Source organism: Notamacropus eugenii, chromosome 1 (assembly GCF_028372415.1).
Source record: "Notamacropus eugenii isolate mMacEug1 chromosome 1, mMacEug1.pri_v2, whole genome shotgun sequence".
NCBI classification, from domain to species: domain Eukaryota; kingdom Metazoa; phylum Chordata; class Mammalia; order Diprotodontia; family Macropodidae; genus Notamacropus; species Notamacropus eugenii.
In genome coordinates, this window is record NC_092872.1 from 23790490 (window position 1) to 23810160 (window position 19671).

Here is a 19671-nt window from a genome sequence, read left to right on the forward strand (position 1 = left end):
CTCTTTTCTGCTCTTTATTCTTCCCTCACCAAATGAGGTTCCCCCTTCTTATGTGTGATTACTCTGTCCATAGGAATGGAATTTTTGGTCACGTTTTGTAAGACATTTTGGGGTCTACATTTTTAAATTTCTATTCATTTTATTATTTTCTTTTTCAAAAAGCCGGGACTATTTTTTTGTCTGAGCAGTTTTCATTTATGATTTCTTGAAATATAGCTCTGGAAAAACAGGCTTTAAAAGAAGCTTATTGTCTTTCAAATGGAGCTACCTGAAGATTTTAAACCTGAATCACTCTGGTTCTCATTGAATGGCCAGTAAAGGCTCCAACCAAAAGGCTCATTTTGTTTTTAGATTTTGATGTCTGCTTAGAATAAGTATAAATAGCAATTGTTTTCTTTTCTGTCCAGAAGTTCTAAGTGTCTTCCCCTAAACTGATAGTTTTGGGATGGTAAATTTGGCCATCTTTTGTCTCAGTTCTTACCTAGCCCTTAGTCCCTGGATGGGCGTTGGCCTCAGGCAAACTGAAGCCTGGGAAAGACCTAATTTAGAAGGGCCATAGTTTTACTTCCTCATAATCCCTATCAATCATATTTGTATCGTCCTTTAACCCTTTCCCTCAGTTCAATAACAACAGTTTATTTAACCTATTAATTTGTATAAATATAATTTAAGGTGTGGAGGCCAGAGTGGACACTTAGGAAGAATTTCTTGATGCTCCTGAGAAAATGGATTGCTCATATAGACTACAGAACGCAAAAAGGGATTAGGCTTTTAAAAAAATATTTCGTTATTTTCCAATTACATGTAAAAATGTTTTGGCATTCATTTAATTTTTTTTTTTTGAGTTCCAAGTGGTTTTCTTTAGCCCTGTCCCTCCCTGCCTCTTGAGAAGGCAATCAATTTGATATTGATTATACATGGAAAGTATGCAAAACATTTCCATACTAACTGCTGGCCTCAGTCACCTCATTTGCCTCCCCTTTCCTCCCACTGCAAAGGGCTCCGCGCTCTAGAATTGGCCGGCCGCGGTCTTAGAGGTCCGCGGCCGGTAACGTAGATACGGGAGGGGGGCCCTGGCGTCACAAGGGCCAGCGCTGGCATCACAAAAGCTGACATGAGTCCACCCGTGAGCGTGGGGACGTCACAGGAGAGCCTGCGTGGGACGTCACGGGAAAACCCCGCCAGGGTGCTTTGGGGAACAGGCACGTGCAGGAGCGCCGGGGGCACCTCGGCGTCTCGGGGTGGGCCCGTGGGGTGGGCACGTGGACGTGGGCACGAAAGGAAGCGCAGCGGTCATTGGGCTCGGGAACCCTGCTTGGGTTCAGCCATCCGGCCTCTGTGTAGACGGAAAGATCTACCCGACTGACGAGAGCCCGACCAAGATCTGCAAATAAAAAGTTTTTTGAAAAAAATTTTTTTTTGGAAAATATTAAGCTACCAAAAAGCCCCTCAAAAAATTTTGAGGTTGGTTGTGAGTGAACCAAGCCCACCCGGGGCTCCCTGAGAGGCGGGAAGCCGAGAAGTGCGGGGGATGCCCTGCCCAGCCAGCAGCATCCAGAGCACCAGCCTCAGAAGCTAAAGATGCCTCAGCCCGTGAAAAAATGCATTTGCGACCTGTGCTCCTGCGGGTAAGGTTCCGCGCAGCGGCGCCCGCCCCGGGGCGGGCTGGAGGGCTGCAGGGTGGAGGGTGGAGGGTGGAGGGGCTCTGCCGGCCGGGAAGCAAGGGATGGAGCGGAGGAGGCCGCCAGTGTGCCCGAGAAATATGTACGATAGCCATGCCAAAGCCAAAGAACCCCCGGTAAATTCGCTCCGATGTCTGTGGAAGCGCTGCCATAGGTACTGACGGTCGCTGTCCAGCTCCATCACTGTTCAGATGAGGACGCGTAGGTTCAGAGAGGTCAGTGACTCCCTGAGTCAGGCTTCCCAGAAACAGCAGGACCAAGCACTGGAGCCTTCTGAAAGCCAGGGCTCTTCCCCCCACACCCAAGTTTCCTAGTTTGAAAATGGACCAATAAGTACCAGACATAGGGATGGTGGTGATGGAGAAGACCTTCTAGGAGCCTAGTCCTATTCAGAAGTGATTTTCTGGGGAATTATATACCACATGTTATTTAAAATCTGTTTCTAATGAATATCTCAGAAGGATGGGTTCATTTATGATTCTCAACCTGCAAAGTACCATCATTGCCACTCAAATTTAGTGAGAACCGAGGTTCTGAGGGTTTCCAAAGTAAGGGTAAGGGTGTCATTTTAAAGCTTTTTATAAATTCTCTTGGAATACCTCTCTGATTTTCATGAACTTGCACTCTGATTCAGTCACACAAGAAAACAGCATAATTGGAGACAGCCTTGGGAAAAATGTTTTCCTGGGTCCTGCGGTCTTTCCAAAAGGACATCTAGCTTTTTGACAGACAGGGTAGGCAGAGGCTTGGTTTATTTATGTGCATAGCAGTTTAATATAATAGCACCTGGGATATAAGTTTAAATGCTTGTTTTGGAAGTCGAAATTTGCAATTTAAACTTTCAACATCTCCCATCTTGAGAGATTCAAAATTTCACTTCAATTAGTAACCAAACCTATGGTGAAAGAATAATATGCCTGACTGAATGAGGTTACTTGCCCAAGGTCAACCATACCTACAGATAGGAAGTAGCAACATTAGGGTTGAGTTCAGGGTTGAGTTTCACTGTACTATACTACCTCCATGATATCATAGAATATATGCCCCTTGCCCCCCTTTTATTCTCATTGCTATTTTCAGACTCTTATCTCTTCTTGCCTGGATTTTGTGATAGCCTCCTAACTTCTTATCTTCATTTTCCCCTCCAATCCATCCTTCTCTTGCTGCTTGAGGAATATTCCTAAAGCACCACGGTGTGTCACTCTTATTCAGAAACCTCCTGTGGCTCCCCATTCCCTATTGAATAAATTAGAAGCTTGCATTCAGGAATCTAGCATTCCCAACATCCTGTTTCTAACTAATGAATTATATGACTTCATGCTTTCTTTCAAGTGTTTACTAAATATTTATTGAATTAAAGAATGAAAGAAATGTATCTCCATCATTCTTGCTATAATTTGGCACCAACCTGCTGGCGATTAAAGTTAGAACAGCTGTGACCCAGAATAGTAATGCTTCTGTTCTTGGATATTATGGTAATAATTCACATTTGTACACTACTTTAAGAAAAAGCAAATTGTACGTAACAGAAAGTAGCTGTTTCATGTATTTTTTTTCTGCTCTAGCGAAAAAGTGCAGTGGATAGAGTTGCAGGTCTGAAATCAGAAACTCCTGAGTTTAAACTTGGCCTCAGACATAAGCTGGGGAAGTCGCTTGACCTCTGTTTGCTTAGTTGCCTCAATTGTAAAAAAGGGATAAGGAGAGCACCTACCTTCCAGAGTTGTTGAGTATCAAATGAGATAATAATTGTAAAATGCTTACTATAGTGCCTGCCACGTGGTAAGCATTAAATAAATATCAAGGGTTACTATCATTTTTTCTATATAAATGGCCATTTTAGGGTTTGCTAGGTTCAGAATAGAAATATACACATATGTCATATATATTACCATAAAGTTTGCAAGACGCTTTTGTCAACAGTCTTGTGAAGTAGGTTATGCTGCATCATTAAGTATTAATGCTCCCAATTAATGGATGAGGAAACTGAGGCTCTGAGAAGGGTAACTTAATTGCCTATTGGTGAGTTCATTAATATCTGAGACAGGATTCAAGTCCAGATTTTCTGACTCCAAATCCGCCATTCCATATCCACTGACGCACGTTGCCTTATGATATCATATCTGCATATGGGCCAGCAATCTCTCTGGTGATAGACTTGAAAGCACAATAATCACAGTCATGTCATTTACGGCTATAAGGAAGTACCACAAATGTTGAGACTTTAATTTTTTTCTTTTGTTTTTCAATATCTAGAATCAGTGAAGTAGGTCAATTTGCATTTCTCTATAGCATGGTCTGAGAATTATTCAGGTTAGCCTATGTATTTATAGTACTATAATAGCCTATTAAAAAGTTATATGTCACCATTCATTTAAGAGCATTAAAAAGTTCAGAAAATTCTGGTCATCATCTTTCCTCCTGAATCCTTCAATATATTGGTGCTCTAGGCATTTGAGCCAGCTTATTCTTTGATAGAAGATCCAAGATGTTTATATATGTCTATTAGAAAGTTAATAAAAAGCTTTCCAATTACTTTCCAGGTTTTTCTGTCTCAAGCAGATGAAATACAGGACTTTTCAGTTGGGAGGAATAATTAAACTAACTGAAAGCAACACTCCCACCCCTCTCCTTTTCACAAAAAAGAAAAAAAGGAAAGAAAAGATAAAAGAAACCAACTTAACCAAAACTCAGAAACATTTTTTTAAAAGTTAGTGTCAGGTGAACTATTTCAAAGAATTCACTCGGTTCAAATGCAGTAAATAAGACATGCTGAAGTGACTTGAAAATTCTGTCCCATAGCACAGACTTTCCTTATTTTAGTCCTGTAATAATGTAACTTCCTTCTTCCTAGCTTCCAAGCTTTCACTCATTCTAAAATTTACTGCCCACTGTAGATAAGCGCATTTTTCAGGTTTGCTTCGTTTACAATGTATTTCCTTCACTTAAAGTTATTTTTTCCTCTCCTTCCCAATTCTCTCCCCAGGAGTAAGTATGTCAATATCAAGTATAGATTAGTGGTTATTGTTCCTTCAAGTCTATCCATCATAGAGATCTTGGGCCCTATCTGTCCTCATTTTACCTTCCTTTCCAAACCCACAATTACCCTTCTGCCTTAAATATTCTTACCTTTGATTAGCTCCACTGCACCTGGAGTCAGGACACCTGGGTTTAAACCCCAACTTTTTCACTTGCTACTTTTATATAGCCCTGGGCAAGTTACTCTGTGGGGCTTTAAGATTTCTTCATCTGCAAAATTAGAAATTGAACATGAGCAGCTGAGAACTGTAGATCTTTCTTCTGGTGAGTAATGGGGGATTGATAAAAGGAGGAGAAAAGGGAAGGGTTGCATTGACCTAAACAGGGAAATGCACTGTTTGCCATTTTTTTTTCCAGTAGAGATCTCTTTCTGTGTTGTTTTATATAGAGTAGTCAATGCATATACAGTTTCTAAATCTGCTGATTTTGCTTTTCATCTTCTCATGGAGCTTTTTCTATTTTTCCTTCTATGCTTCCTATTTATCACTGTAACAAAAATAATATTCATTATGTTAGTATACAATATATTCAGCCATTTTTGTCAATAGATGACAGGTTTTTTTTCAAAAACATTTTTTTTTACTATTACAAATTGGGTATTTATGAATATATATTTTATGGTTAGGTCTCTTTTTCCTTTTTATGATTTTTTTCAGGATAAAGTGCTATAGTGGAGTCACTAGATCAAAAGATGTGACTTTTTTTTTAAATAACACATTGAATGTTGTCATATTGTTCTCCAAAATACTTGTACTGGTCCAGTAATTTATTAGAGTTCCTGTTGATCCACAGCTTTGAAAATGCTGATTTTTCTTTTCTTTTTTTGCAGCTTGTATCATTTGTAGTTTTATAGCTAGTAAGAGGAACCAAAGGTTCTTTTGTTTTGCCTGTTTTTGATTATTAGAGAATTCATCAATTTAGTTCAATAGACTTTTTTTAAGTACTTACTATATGTCAGGCAACACACTTTGTTGCTAGATATAGAATGACGAAAGTAGCTATTGCCCTTAAGGAGCTTATATTGCATATACAATATGAACTACACAAGTAAATAGGTTTTTAAAAATTTATTTTATTTTATTTCACTTTTAACATTCATTTTCACAGAATTTTTGGGCTCCAAATTTTCTCCCCCCTTGTCCCCTCCCCTCACCCCAAAACACCGAGCATTCTAATTGCCCCCATCTCCACTCCGCTCTCTTCTCCATCATTCCTCTCTGCCCTTGTCTCCATCCTCTCCTCTGTCCTGTTGGGCCAAATAACTTTCTATACCCCTTTACCTGTATTTCTTATTTCCTAGCGGCAAGAACAGTACTTGACAGTTATTCCTAAAACTTTGAGTTGCAACTTCTTTTCCTCCCTCCCTCCCCCCCCCCCTCCCTTTGGAAGGCAAGCAATTCAATGTAGGCCATATCTGTGTAGTTTTGCAAATGACTTCCATAATAGTTGTGTTATATAAGACTAACTATATTTCCCTCCATCCTACCCTGCTTCCAATTACTTCTATTCTCTCTTTTGATCCTGTCCCTCCCCAAAAGTGTTGACTTCAAATTGTACCCTCCTCCCCATGCCCTCCCTTCCATTGTCCCCCCCACCCTGTTTATCCCCTTCTCCCCCACCTTCCTGTATTGTAAGATAGGTTTTCATAACAAAATGAGTGTGCATTTTATTCCTTCCTTTAGTGGAATGTGATGAGAGTAAGCTTCATGTTTTTCTCTCACCTCCCCTCTTTTTCCCCAAACTAAAAAAAAATCTTTTGCTTGCCTCTTTTATGAGAGATAATTTGCCCCATTCCATTTCTCCCTTTCTCCTCCCATATATTTCTCTCTCACTGCTTGATTTCATTTTTTTTTAAGATATGATCCCATCCTATTCAATTCACTCTGCGCACTCTGTCTCTATGAGTGTGTGCGTGTGCATGTGTGTCTGTGTAATCCCACCAAGTACCCAGATACTGAATAGTTTCAAGAGTTACTAATATTGTCTTTCCATGTAGGGATGTAAACAGTTCAACTTTTATAAGTCCCTTATGACTTCTCTTTGCTGTTTACCTTTTCATGCTTCTCTTCATTCTTGTGTTTGAAAGTCAAATTTTCTTTTCAGCTTTGGTCTTTTCATCAAGAATGCTTGAAAGTCCTCTATTTCATTGAAAGACCATTTTTTCCCCTGAAGTATTATACTCAGTTTTTCTGGGTAGGTGATTCTTGGTTTTAGTCCTAGTTCCTTTGACTTCTGGAATATCCTATTCCATGCCCTTCAATCCCTTAATGTCGAAGCTGTTAGATCTTGTGTTATCCTGATTGTATTTCCATAATACTTGAATTGTTTCTTTCTAGCTGCTTGCAATATTTTCTCCTTGACCTGGGAATTCTGGAATTTGGCCACAATATTCCTAGGAGTTTCTCTTATTGGATCTTTTTCAGGTGGTGATTGGTGGATTCTTTCAATATTTATTTTGCCTTCTGGTTCTAGAATCTCAGGGCAGTTTTCCTTGATAATTTCATGAAAGATGATGTCTAGGCTCTTTTTTTGATCATGGCTTTCAGGTAGTCCCATAATTTTTAAATTGTCTCTCCTGGATCTATTTTCTAGGTCAGTTGTTTTTCCAATGAGATATTTCACATTATCTTCCATTTTTTCATTCTTTTGGTTTTGTTTTGTGATTTCTTGGTTTCTCATAAAGTCGTTAGTCTCCATCTGTTCCATTCTAATTTTGAAATAACTATTTTCTTCAGTGAGCTTTTGAATCTCCTTTTCCATTTGGCTAATTCTGCTTTTGAAAGCATTCTTCTCCTCCTTGGCTTCTTGAACCTCCTTTGCCAATTGAGTTAGCCTATTTTTCAGGGTGTTATTTTCTTCTGCATTTTTTTGGGTCTCCTTTAGCAGGGTGCTGATTTGTTGTTCATACTTTGCTTGCAAGTCTTTTATTACTCTTCCCAGTTTTTCCTCCACCTCTCTATCATGATTTTGAAAATTGTTTGGGCTCTTTAAGACCTTTTCCCAGAACTGATCCCATTGAGTGGGCTGGGATGTAGAAACACTGACTTCCGTGTCTTCTCCTGATGGTGAGCACCGCTCTTCCTCATCAGAAGGGAGGGGAGGAGAAACCTGCTCACCAAGAAAGTAACCCTCAATAGTCTTGGTTTTTTTCCCTTTTCTGGGCATTTTCCCAGCCAGTGACTTGAGCTCTGAATATTCTCCTCACACCCACCTCGCCTCCGGATCCTCCCAGCCTGCGCTTGGGGTCTGAGAATCAAATGCTGCTTCCCAGCCTCAGTGCTTTGGGTGGGGGCAGGGCTGCTATTCAGTGTGAGATTAAGTTTAGGTGCTCAGGTGGGGGCAGGGCCACCTCACGGGCTCAGTTCCCTCAGGGGGTTTATACGGAGACCTTCAACAATGGATCCGGGCTCCTGCCTGCTTGGGGAGCCCCGGTCTGCTCCCGCCTCCGCTGTTGCCTTCCGAGGGGGCCTGAGTATGGGGGCACCCCACTCCCTTCTCGACCCACCAAAGAGACCTTCTCACCGACCCCTGTCACCTGTGGGTGGAGGGACCCGAGCGGCCGCTGGAGATCCTGTCCCTGAAGTCCGCTCGGATCTGTTCCTCTCGGTGCCGGGGTCGGTGCAGGGCTGGGCTGGGCTCCGTGTCTGCAGTGCGATGGACCTTTTGCAAGAGGTTTGCAGGTCCCTCTGGAACAGAAATCTTATCCGCTCCACTATTATGTGGCTTCTCCGGCTCCTGAATTTATTGGCTGCTCTTTACTACAGATATTTCATGGGCTGTGGGTTTGGAGCTAGCGTATTTGTGTGTTTCTACTCCGCCATCTTGGCTCCACCCCCCAATAGGTTTTTTTTTTTAAAGTAATTTTGATGAGATGGAGGAGGGCACTAACAATTTTAGTGAAAGACATATGTCTTATAGGAGGTAGTATGAGCCTCAGGAGAGCTAGAGATTCTAAGAGACAGAAGTGAAGAGGAAATTCATTACAGGTATGGGGCATATCTTGTGCAAAGGCATCATGGAGATGAGAAATGTCATATTGTATGTATGAAAATGATAAATAGGTCAGTTTGGCTAGAACATAGAGTAAGACAAAGAGAACATTATGAAGCAGTTAGCTTGGAAAGAGCCATATTGCAGAGCACTTTAAAAGCTAAACAGAAGAAGTTGGATCTTATTCTAGAGCAGGACTTCTTAAATTTTTTCTACTTGTGACCCTTTTTCATGTTTCTGCAGCATTCATTGGCATTTTGAGGGCATGCTCAGTGCAAAGTGCGCATGCTTTGTATTCAGAACCAAGGCTGCAGTGAAGTTGCATGATACAACACAGGAAAGTGCTGCCAGAAACATCTTGGATTCATTATTTGTTTTATTTTTAATTAATTTTTGGTCCTTGCTCATTCAGAAACATTTTGCTGTTGCCAATTTTTTCACCGCTCCGTATAGGGTTAAGATAGCTTAAGAAACACTGTTCTAGGGGCAATAGAAAGGTATTGGAGTCTCTTGGACTGGGGAGTAAGATGGTTAGTCTTGTGTTTCAGAAATACCAATTTTGCAGCTGTGTGGATGATGGATTAAAGAGACAATGGATTCGGGAAGACCAATTTGGAGGTCATTGTAGTAGTTCAGATGAGTAGTGATGATGTTCTAGACTAGCGTGATAGCAGTGTGAGTTAAAAGGAGACAGATAATCCCAGAATCTTAGATTTAGAATTGAAAAGGAATTTTAAGAGGTCACTGAGTCCACCCGTTGGAAATTGCAGATGAGAGAGAATTCTGGATTCTGGAGCTGTGTCTGGAAGGATGGCAGGGCCCTCAACAGAAATTACTGAAACCAGGAGGGGAGGGGTTGGGGGCTAGAATTGTGCGGTTTTGGATTTGCTGAGTTTGAAAGGCCTGCAGTACATTCAATTAGAAATGTTCTATAGGCAATATCTTTTCATTGGGTCATTAGCATTTTGTGTTTTGTCATGTTAAAATTGTATTTGTTGTTGTCTGGCTAACTGCCCCCACCTCTTTCTAATCAGTATAGTAAGTTTATAAGTAGCCAGGATAAAGGGGCAATAGCAGGAAATGAGGTTGCTAAGGGGAACTTGAAAGTTACATAAAACCATCCCAAAGATCAAAGGATCTTAAATTACTATCATCTATTAACTAAAATTCCCATCCTGGTAATATCTGTCAAATCAAGGGATCAAATTCATCTTCAGGTGTGGAGAATCTGGGGCATCAAGGTTACATGTGGCACTCTAGGTCCTCAAGTGCAGCCTTTTGACCAAATCCCAACTTCAAATGTTCTGCAAAGTTTGAATTAAGTCAAAAGGCCACATTTGAAGACCTAGAGGGGCCACATGTGGCCTTGATGCCCCAGGTTCCCCACCACCAATAGATGCTACTTGTTAAGGTTTTTGATCCCAGACAAAATCCAGACCTCCACAGTTCCAGACCAGCAGACCATCAAAAGAGTGCTGATAACTTTGAAATGATGATTTTGACTTTGAAATTTTACCAGTAACTTTGAGATAATTTGGGCATTACCACAAGGTAACACAGATGATTTGTTGGTCTATTACACCCCCCCAAAACCTTATAAAAATGAGATCTCAAACTCCTTCCGCTTCAGCACTCTTCCATCCTGCCCACTCTTCCATTCTGCTCATCCCTCCCAACTCTAATCCATGGTTATATGAATAATATAACCTGCTTCTCCCTCTCCTCCCCCTCTTCTCCAATTTTTACCATCCCATCCCCTGTTCCCACAATGATTTCTGCCTCTGTATCCCTCCCCACTTTTCACCATTTTTCCCTGTTCCTAAAGTGTAATTGCTGCCCTGTTTCTCACTACCAATCATAGTCTTTCCCAGTGAGTACCCAAAGATCTGGACATGGAAGCTCCCATTTCATAATTTCATAAAGACAAATTCATTCTTTTTTTGGAAATATTTCATATTGACAAATTCATTCTTTTTTTGGAAATTATTCATGTTCTTTGACCATTGTTTCATTGTGGAGTCTATAATATTTATCTTACAGATTTTATATGTCTTTATTGTTATCTGATATATTTACTGTTAAACCCTTTCCCCCCAACATGTTAACTTTTTTTCATTTTAAAGATAATGCTTTTGCTTATATACACTTAAACATTTTTAGCACACAAACTCATTGATTTCATTGCTGACAATTTCTTCTGTTTGCTTGATTAAGAACATTCTCCTTTGTCTCCATCACTGCTTGCCTCTTGGCAGATCACCTCTCTTTGTACTTAGAGAGAAAACCAAGGCCATCAGGTGTGACCTTCTGCATCTCTTTTCTTTTCTGTCTGCTGCTACATAGTCTATTTCTCCTACGTTTCATTTTTTTCTCCTGTTTAAGCGGAAGATGAATCTCTCTTGATTCTTAAGGTTAATCTAGCGATCTTTCAGTAACCTTGACATATCCCACACCAGGCAAACCTTTCCCCAAGACATTTATATTCTAACAGAGAGACGTAAAACATATAGAAAGGGAGTTTTGTTTCAAAAAAGTCACAGGAATCATGAGTAGTGTCGTATAATCGTCTACTGTCCTGCCATTTTCTGAAGCAGTGGTAATGTTGATTGTCTAGAACAAGAGGAAATGAGGTGTGTGTACATGGAGCTTGGATGGGATGGCAAACTATCCCAAAGTATCTGAGGTGGATGGATATGAAGCAGATACGTAGACTTTTGGATGAGTTTGCCCTCACTAACCAATCAAACATCATTCCAGGACAGAGTTCCAAGTTGGGTGGAATAACTTATTCAGGGAGAGAGGGAGGGAGGGCATAGTATCTGCTGTGAAATGAGCTTTTTCAAGTGGAGAATGGGACTGAATCACTGAATGAGAATTTCTTACACTTTGGGGTGGCAAAATGATGGACTGATTTCTGAAGATAACTTAGAGATCATAACCAGAGACCTAGGGGATCCTGGTATAATTTAGACATTGATTAATTGAAGGTCAGGGAACTGGACTCTAGGATTTTCTTTGAAGGCCTCTTGAGATCTAGGATTCTGTAATTCTGAAGTCTTAGGCCTGAGAGAAGATTGGGTGGGATGGCAGCTGGCAAAGGTTATACTTAAAGGACTGTAAGTGTGAAGAAGAACTGGAAAAAAGAACTCTGGTCTCTTGAGTCTGAAGTACTAAATTTTAGACCTGTTTGGCCTGGGTTCTAGATCTGTCATTTAACATCTGAGAAAGGCTCATCTATTTTCTGGATATCATTTTCTTCTGTAAAATGAGATGTTTAGGATAAGTAACCTCTGAGCTTTCTCAGAAATTACCTCTCAATTCCCTCTGGAATTTTATTATTCTAAGCTTCTTCTATAGGGATTATTGGGTTGGCAAAATAGTACTACATATAAGATTGGATGAATCAGTCAGTGTGTGAGATGCTGGGGCTATGCTGTTTTTCATCTCACTGTCCAACTGTAACCTCAGTGATGGATACATGGGAAGCATCTAATACATTTTTGTTGTTGAATTTAATAACATTAAATGCCAGACCTGAGAGAGAGAGAGAGAGAGAGAGAGAGGAGAGAGAGAGAGAAAGAAAGAGATTTTTAAAACAAACACTTTGCTTCCTTTGGCCAGAAGATGGCAGCATGCCACCGGTGATTTGCCCTGCGCTACATGTCAGAAGCGTAAAGCTCATGTCAGAGAACAAAACCCTGCAGGTCACATGGTTCCCTGTCATGTTCTTCTCACATCTTCACCTTGTTAGGCACAGCGAAGGGAGTTGCTTGTCATCTCTTGTATGCTAAGTAAAGCTCAATAGGTGGGGAAGTTTGTGGAGTAAATCACAAAATACTAATGATTCTAAAGAATTCAATAAAACACAGAGTTTTCCAAACTTTTAATTGTTATTGACTTGTTTCAGTTGAGTATGACTCTTCTGGACCCCGTTTGGGGTGTTCTTGGAAAAGTTACTGGAGTGGTTTGTCATTTTCTGTTCCATCTTATTTTACAGATGAGGAAACTGAGGCAGAGTTAAGTGACTTGCCCAGTTTCACACAACCAGTAAGTGTCTAAGGACAAATTGGAACTCAAGTCTTCCTGACTCCAAGCCTAACGCTTAATGTCAAATGATGATATAAAGCACATTATCACAGGATTTGTGACACATTTTATACCATTTTAAAATTACATTGCATTTTTGTAGTCATTTCATTTCATTATTCAAGAAAACATCATGAAATAGGCTCAGGAAACTGAGTCTCAGTGATGGTAAATGAATTTAATTGCTCAGGGTCATACAGATTAAGGACATCGAGGTGGTATACCATCCTGGAGTCAGGAAGACCTGAGTTCAAATTTGGCCTCAGACATGTACTAGCTGTGTGACCCTGGGCAAGTCCCCTAACATTCTTTGCCTCAGTTTCCTCATCTGTAAAATGAGGTGGAGAAGGAAATGGCAAACATCTCCAGTATCTTTGCCAAGAAACCCCAAAAATGGGTTCATGTAGAGTTGGACACAACTGAAATGACTGAAACTTCAACAACGTGCGGGTTAATGGGTAATTTTGGACTTGATTCCCTAGCTAGGTCTTATGACTCCAGTTCTGTTTTTTTCTTCCATAGATCAAAATACACTGAATTTAGCCATTACATATTTGTATATTTTTTTGCCTTGACCACTTTTTTTTTGAGCTATATGTGAGTTTCTGGTCTAGCTCAGAATCTACATTTACATTATATTCATAATAGTACTGTTACTGTTACTAATCAGCCAGTCAGTGAATATATTAAAAATATCTACTATGTGTCAGACTCTGCTAAGAACTGGATATAAAAAAACAAGAATGGAACATCCTGGTGGTTCTATGAGGGGGAGACTCCATGAACCCATATAACCTTATACAAATGAAAAACAAGATAGTCTGGCCACTAGTTGTTGTGGAGATATCACGAAAAGGCTTTGTATAGAGCATGGTGCTTGAGACCTTTTAGTAAGTAGTGGATTTGACAAGGTGTCAGTGAGGAGGGAGGGCATTCCAGGCATTGGGGCTGACCAGTGCAAAAATATGGAGACAGGAAATGGAATGCTGTCTGTGAAAATAGCAAAAAGGCCCATGTGGCTGTAACAAAAAGTACAGGAAGTTTGGAAATGTGAGTCTGGAAAAAGGTAGGTTGGATACAGGTTGTGAAACAGAAGTTGACATTGTATCTTAGAGGGAATAGGGAGCCACAGAAGTTTATTGAGTAGGAGAGTGACGTGGCTGGATTTGCAATGAATGGAAATCACTTTTGAGGGGTAAGGGTAATTGGAAAATTCTTTTAATGGCCTCAAGCTTCTCCCTGAAAAAAAGACCCTTAAAAGCATCAGTGTTCTTTGGGCAATATTGTAGAGTGACAAGTCATGGAACACAATGATTTCCAAATGATTAAAGATCACCCAAAGGACAAAGAGAGGTACCCTGTGGATGAGAATAGTTTGTATGTAACACATTACAAATGAGGAATTATTTTTTTTTATTTTTTATTTTTATTTTTAATGTTCTACAATTACTACCATAAAACTTAGATTTTTACCCCCCCCCCACACCTACCCTTCACCACCCCCCTCCCTCCCCAAGATGGCATACGATTCTATACAGGATCTACACATACTTTCCTATTGAATACGTTTTCATTATAGTCATGCTGTGTAGATGAACTAAAATAAATGGAAGAAATCATATAACAAATCAAAACACAATACACACACACACAAATGATCTGCTACATTCTGCGAATGAATTCCATATTTCTTTTTCTGAGCGTGGAAGACCATTGGGAACTTTTTTTTTTTTTAAGTTCTTGCATTGTTACAAAGTTCCAAGTCTACCAGAAAAAACTCACACTGTGGTCGTTGCTGTGCCCAGAGTTCTCCTGGTTCTGCTCCTTTCACTCAGCCTCAGTTCATGTAAGTCCTTCCAGGCCTCTCTGAAGTCTTCCTGTTCATCATTTCTTATGGTGCAATATTACTCCATTGCATTCATATACCATAATTTATTCAGCCATTCCCCAATTGATGGGCATCTCCTTGATTTCCATTTTTTGGCAACTACAAAGAGTGCTGCTATAAATATTTTTGTACATGTGGGACCCTTTCTCATTTTTATAATCTCTTGGGGATACAGTCCTAGTAGCAATATTGCTGGGTCAAAGGGTATGCACATTTTTGTAGCCCTTTGGGCATAGTTCCAAGTTGCTCTCCAGAATGGCTGGATGAGCTCACAGCTCCACCAACAATGAATTAGTGTTCCAACTCTCCCACATCCTCTCCAACATTTATCATTTTCCTGTTCTGTCATGTTTGCCAATCTAATAGGTGTGATGTGGTACCTCAGAACTGTTTTGATTTGCATCTCTCTAATCAAAAGTGATTTAGAGCATTTTTTCATATGATTATAGATATCTTTAATTTCTTCCTCTGAAAATTGCCTGTTCATATCCTTTGACCATTTATCAATTGGAGGAAAAAGGAATTGTTAAGGAGAAAAGAGGTATTATGAAGGATGTCAATAGAGAAATATGTGGATAGGAAAATAACTTTGGCAGCTGAGTGGAGGGTGGATTGGAGTGAGGAGAGACTTGAGGCAGTCGTGTAGGTGATGGTTGCTATGAGCCTGAGTGAACTAGTGTGTGGTTGTGTGAGTCATGGAGATGACTGCAAGAGATATTGTGGAAATAGAAATGGAAGGCGTAGAAGAGAAAGTGAGGATTTAAGACTAATGTTCAGAATATAACCTTGGGAAACTGGGAGGATAGAGGTATCCTTAACAGAAATATGGAAAAAGTCTTCTGTTCTTACAGTGTTTCTTCTTTTTCAAGTACACTCACAGATATCATCTAACTGAACTTTCTTTGTTAAGTGGGGAAGGAGCATCACCTGCTACTCTGACAATTTAATTCCCTGATCTTAGCCTTTTCCCTATTCTATGAGATGTTTTATATCTACTGTTTCAGTCTCACCTGTCTAGGTTGTAAGCAATGCAAAATTTGTTAATCATAGATGATAGAATAGAAAGAAACCTTAATATAAATCATCTAGTTCAATCTGCCCATTTCACAGATGAAGAAACACACCTGGGGAAGCTGTGATTTTTCCAAAGTCACACAATTGTTAAGTAGAGGAGTCGAGATTCAAACTCAGATTTTTGACTGTACAATTAGCAGCTTCTCAGAGGGTCCATTCCTAGCTCTCCCACTTAACTATCAGTGTGACCTTGGAATATTCACTGAAACATTCTGCACCTCTATGTCCTCATCTGTAGAGTAGGGGGAAGAATAATTCATCCTCAGTCTTATTACAAGGTTTGTTTTTTTTTTTAGAATCAAATACAATGTAGCCAGATATCTGAGGTTTTGTTTGGTTAAAGGTAGAAAAATATTCACTTACTGAACTGCAATAGGAGGCAAAGGGTCTTCACCCCCTTTTCTCTGAGACCCCATCCTTGGAATGTGGTCATTGACACTCTCCTTCTCCTGCTGGGCAAGACCTGTTCTCTAATAACTGTCTGCCTTCCACTCTGCAGAGGGGTTCTTGGGAGCATACGTGGAAGGGAACATTGGGAAAGTGGACCACAACAGTGCTTAGCCTCTCGCCTCCTTCAGACCACTAAACTGGCTTTTTTTTTGCCTAATAGGGTGGATGACTGGATCCACATTACTTGGTCATTCTCTGCTTTTGCAGTGTTTATAAAATATAACAATAATCCAAAAGGTTCTTCTATAGCTTAGGATCCCGTACTAAAGAGAAAATCTGAATGATTTAGAGAGAAAATACTTGCTTCTTGGCACTTCTACTTTCACTTTTCTGTGGATACTTTACTGTCACTGCCCCATCTCTCTTGGCAGTTCCTTATTTACTGGTAATGAAGCACACACATCAAAAGCAGTTAGAAGAAACTTGATTAGGGTCTTGCCTTGGTCAAATAAGGGGAAACCCAGGGAAATAAGACAAAGGAGCTAATTAACCACATCAAGGCAGTTGCAGTTGGAGTGTGGCTGGCCTTGATTCAAACTGTGGGCTGCTTTTTATAGACATGAGTAAGCAATTTCCATATAAGGGCAAAAGTATTTTGATTAGTACATGTAATTGTGAGGAGAAGGGATGAGTGCTGCTTTAGCTCCTCCCTAAGTATTTTGGTTGGTACATGGAATTATGAGGAGATGGGATTAGAGCAGCCTCAGCTCCTCTGTCATTACAATATTGTGGGGAGATGGCATTAGTGACCTCTTCTGCAGACTAGCTGCCATATCCTCTAAAGTCTAAATAAGGTTTTAAAATGGAGTCACTCAGACTGACTCAGCACATGTAAGAATTAGTACAATGGAGCCACACCCTTTCTTGGGGTTGTTAGTCTGGGGCCAAGGGTAGTAGTGAATGTAGTTATTCAAATCCTGGCAATGCAGCCACCTTAACGTTCTCGTGTCTGTCTGTCTGTCTGTCTGTCTGTCTGTCTGCCTGTCTCTCGTCTACCCTGATCTTTCTCCAAATGTCTTATGGAACTTCTCTCAAATGAATTCCCTCTTGTGTCCCATGATTTGTCACTTCTTCTTGTGGCAGTGCTTCTGCCCTGACAAAGGGGAGATATTCGTGTCTTTTTAAGACTTACTTTTCCAAGGGTCCCTACAACCAGGTGCTGAGCACCTTCTTTTTGTTCATAGGGAGGGAAGAAGGGAAAGAAAGAGTGAGAGAGAGCATAGTAACAAGTGGGAATCTGAGAAGGTTTAACAGGTGGGTTACCTGAGTTGTTTTTTAAAATTTTATTTTTTAAAATTAATTTTTAAAATGTAAATACATAGTAAGAAAAGAAATAAACATAAGTATTAAAACATAAATACAAAATTAGAAAAGAAAAAAAAGCATTGTCATGTGCACAGCAGAATGTAAGAGAGGATTCCAAATGTACAGCAATCAATTTTGATTTCAAGAAAGCCTGTATAGTAAATACTATATGTTGTATTCACAGCTGTCTGACTTTGCTTTGTTTCTTTGTAAGTTTTCTTTTGTTCTCTGCTATGCACTTTTTACTTTGTTTTTTTCTCCCTTCCCCCCTGCCCCCCCCCAAGAAGAGTGCACACACACACACACACACACACACACACACACACACACAATTTAGGTCATTTCTATCCTTGGTCTTTTTTCTACATATTCTTCTCTCTGGGTAATCTTAGAGATACAGTTAATTCTGGAAAGCGGTTGGAAGAAACTAGGTATAAACCAATATCCCACACCATTTACTAAGATAAGTTCCAAATGGATATATGGCGTCGACATAAAGGGAGATATCGTAAGTAAACCACAGGAGCGTGGAATATATTACCTAGCAGATTTAAAGATAAGAGAAAAATTTATAAACAGAAAAGAGAGAGAGAGCATTGTAGGATATAAAATGGATAACTTTGATTACATTACATTAAAAAGGGTTTGTTCAAATAAAACCAATGTAACAAATGTTAGAAGGAAAGCAGAAAATTGGGGGGAAAATTTAAAGACAGTTTCTCAGATAAAGGTCTTCTATCTCAAATGTATAGGGAACTGAGTCAAATTTACAAGAATATGAATCTTTCCTAATGGATAAAATGGTCAGAGGATATGAACAGGCAGTTTTGGAAGGAAAAAATCAAAGCTATATAGTCATATAAAAAAATTCTCTGTATCATTTTTGACTAAAAACATGCAAATCAAAATATCTCTAAAGTACCCTCTCACACCTATCAGATTGGCTAAAATCATAAAAGAGGAAAATGATCTGTTGGAAGGGATGGAGAAAAACTGGCATGCTAATTTGCTGTTGGAATTGTGAATGGATCCAGCCATTTTAGAGAGCAATTTGGAATTTTACCCAAAGAGTTATAAAATTATGTATACCCTTTAGCCCGGCAATATCACTATTAGGTATGTTTCCCAAGGTGATCAGGTGGAAAGGAAAAGAACCTATATGTTTTAAAACATTTATAGCAGCTCTCTTTGTGGTAGCAAAGAACTGGAAACTGAGGGGATGCCCATCCATTGGGGAATGGCTGAACAAGTGGTGATATGTGACTGTGATGGAATACTACTTGCTGTAAGAAACGATGAGCAGGATAGATCCAGAAAAGCATCGCAAGGCTTGCATGACGTAAATAATGCTGAGTGAAATGAGCTGAACAAAAGGAACATGTATGTGGTCACAGCAATGCTGTTTGAAGAGTAAATGTGAATGATTAAGTTATTCTGAGTTGTGTGAATATTCAAATCAACTACAAAGGACTTGTAAAGGAGAGTGCTGTCCACCTCCAGAGAAAGAAATGATACATGGAAACACATATTTATAGTTCCACATATATTTCCACATCAGACGTTGGCCTTCTCTAATGTGGGATTGGGAGGGAGGGAGGGCAGCAACCTTGAACTCAAAATTAAGGAAAAAAATAAAAAAAGGAAAAATACAGTTAATGGTGATATACATTATTATATTGATTCTTTTCCTATCTTTTGAGGAAGTATGGTTTGGTGGTCACACTGGCTGTGGAGTAAGAGGACTTGAGTTCACAATCCTACCTTTGACGTTAACTTTCTGTGTTGTTTTGGGTAAGTCACATAGACTTTCTGGGCCTCAGATTTCTTACTTATAAAATGAAGAGGTTGTACCAGGTAGACTTGGGGTTCTAGATCTATGCTATGAACATGGTAAGTGTATTAGGGAAGTACAAATCAAAGTTCTATGATATTGTAGACCGAGGGATGTAGAGATTGGCAATTGTGTAGCCAGTGCTAGAAATAAGAAAATAGAACACATTCTCAACAGCTCTCAGAGTGAAACATGAGTGCATATATGAAGTGCAAACCAAGTGCTTTTTGGAGAGAAGAGTCGTTACTGACTGGGGAAAATCAAGGAAGGCTTCATGGAGGAAGAGCATTTGAGCTCTCCCTTAAAAGGTGAATAGGAATTTAAGACCA

At 39.8% G+C, this 19671-nt stretch overlaps 1 protein-coding gene across 3 annotated transcripts in view; it reads left to right on the forward strand.

Moving 5' to 3' along the window:
* Positions 1-1172: 1172 nt before the first annotated feature.
* The window catches only part of SAXO1 (stabilizer of axonemal microtubules 1), a 113844-nt gene continuing 95345 nt past the window's right edge, over positions 1173-19671 (forward strand). The window contains exon 1 of one of the 3 annotated variants that reach the window (XM_072655559.1): positions 1173-1628. In XM_072655559.1, the coding sequence (XP_072511660.1) occupies positions 1582-1628 (47 nt within the window). In that variant the 5' untranslated portion in view covers positions 1173-1581. Of the gene's footprint in view, positions 1629-17401; positions 17461-19227; positions 19303-19671 lie in introns of those variants that run through there. The other 2 variants (XM_072655572.1, XM_072655579.1) reach the window with 2 other exon arrangements.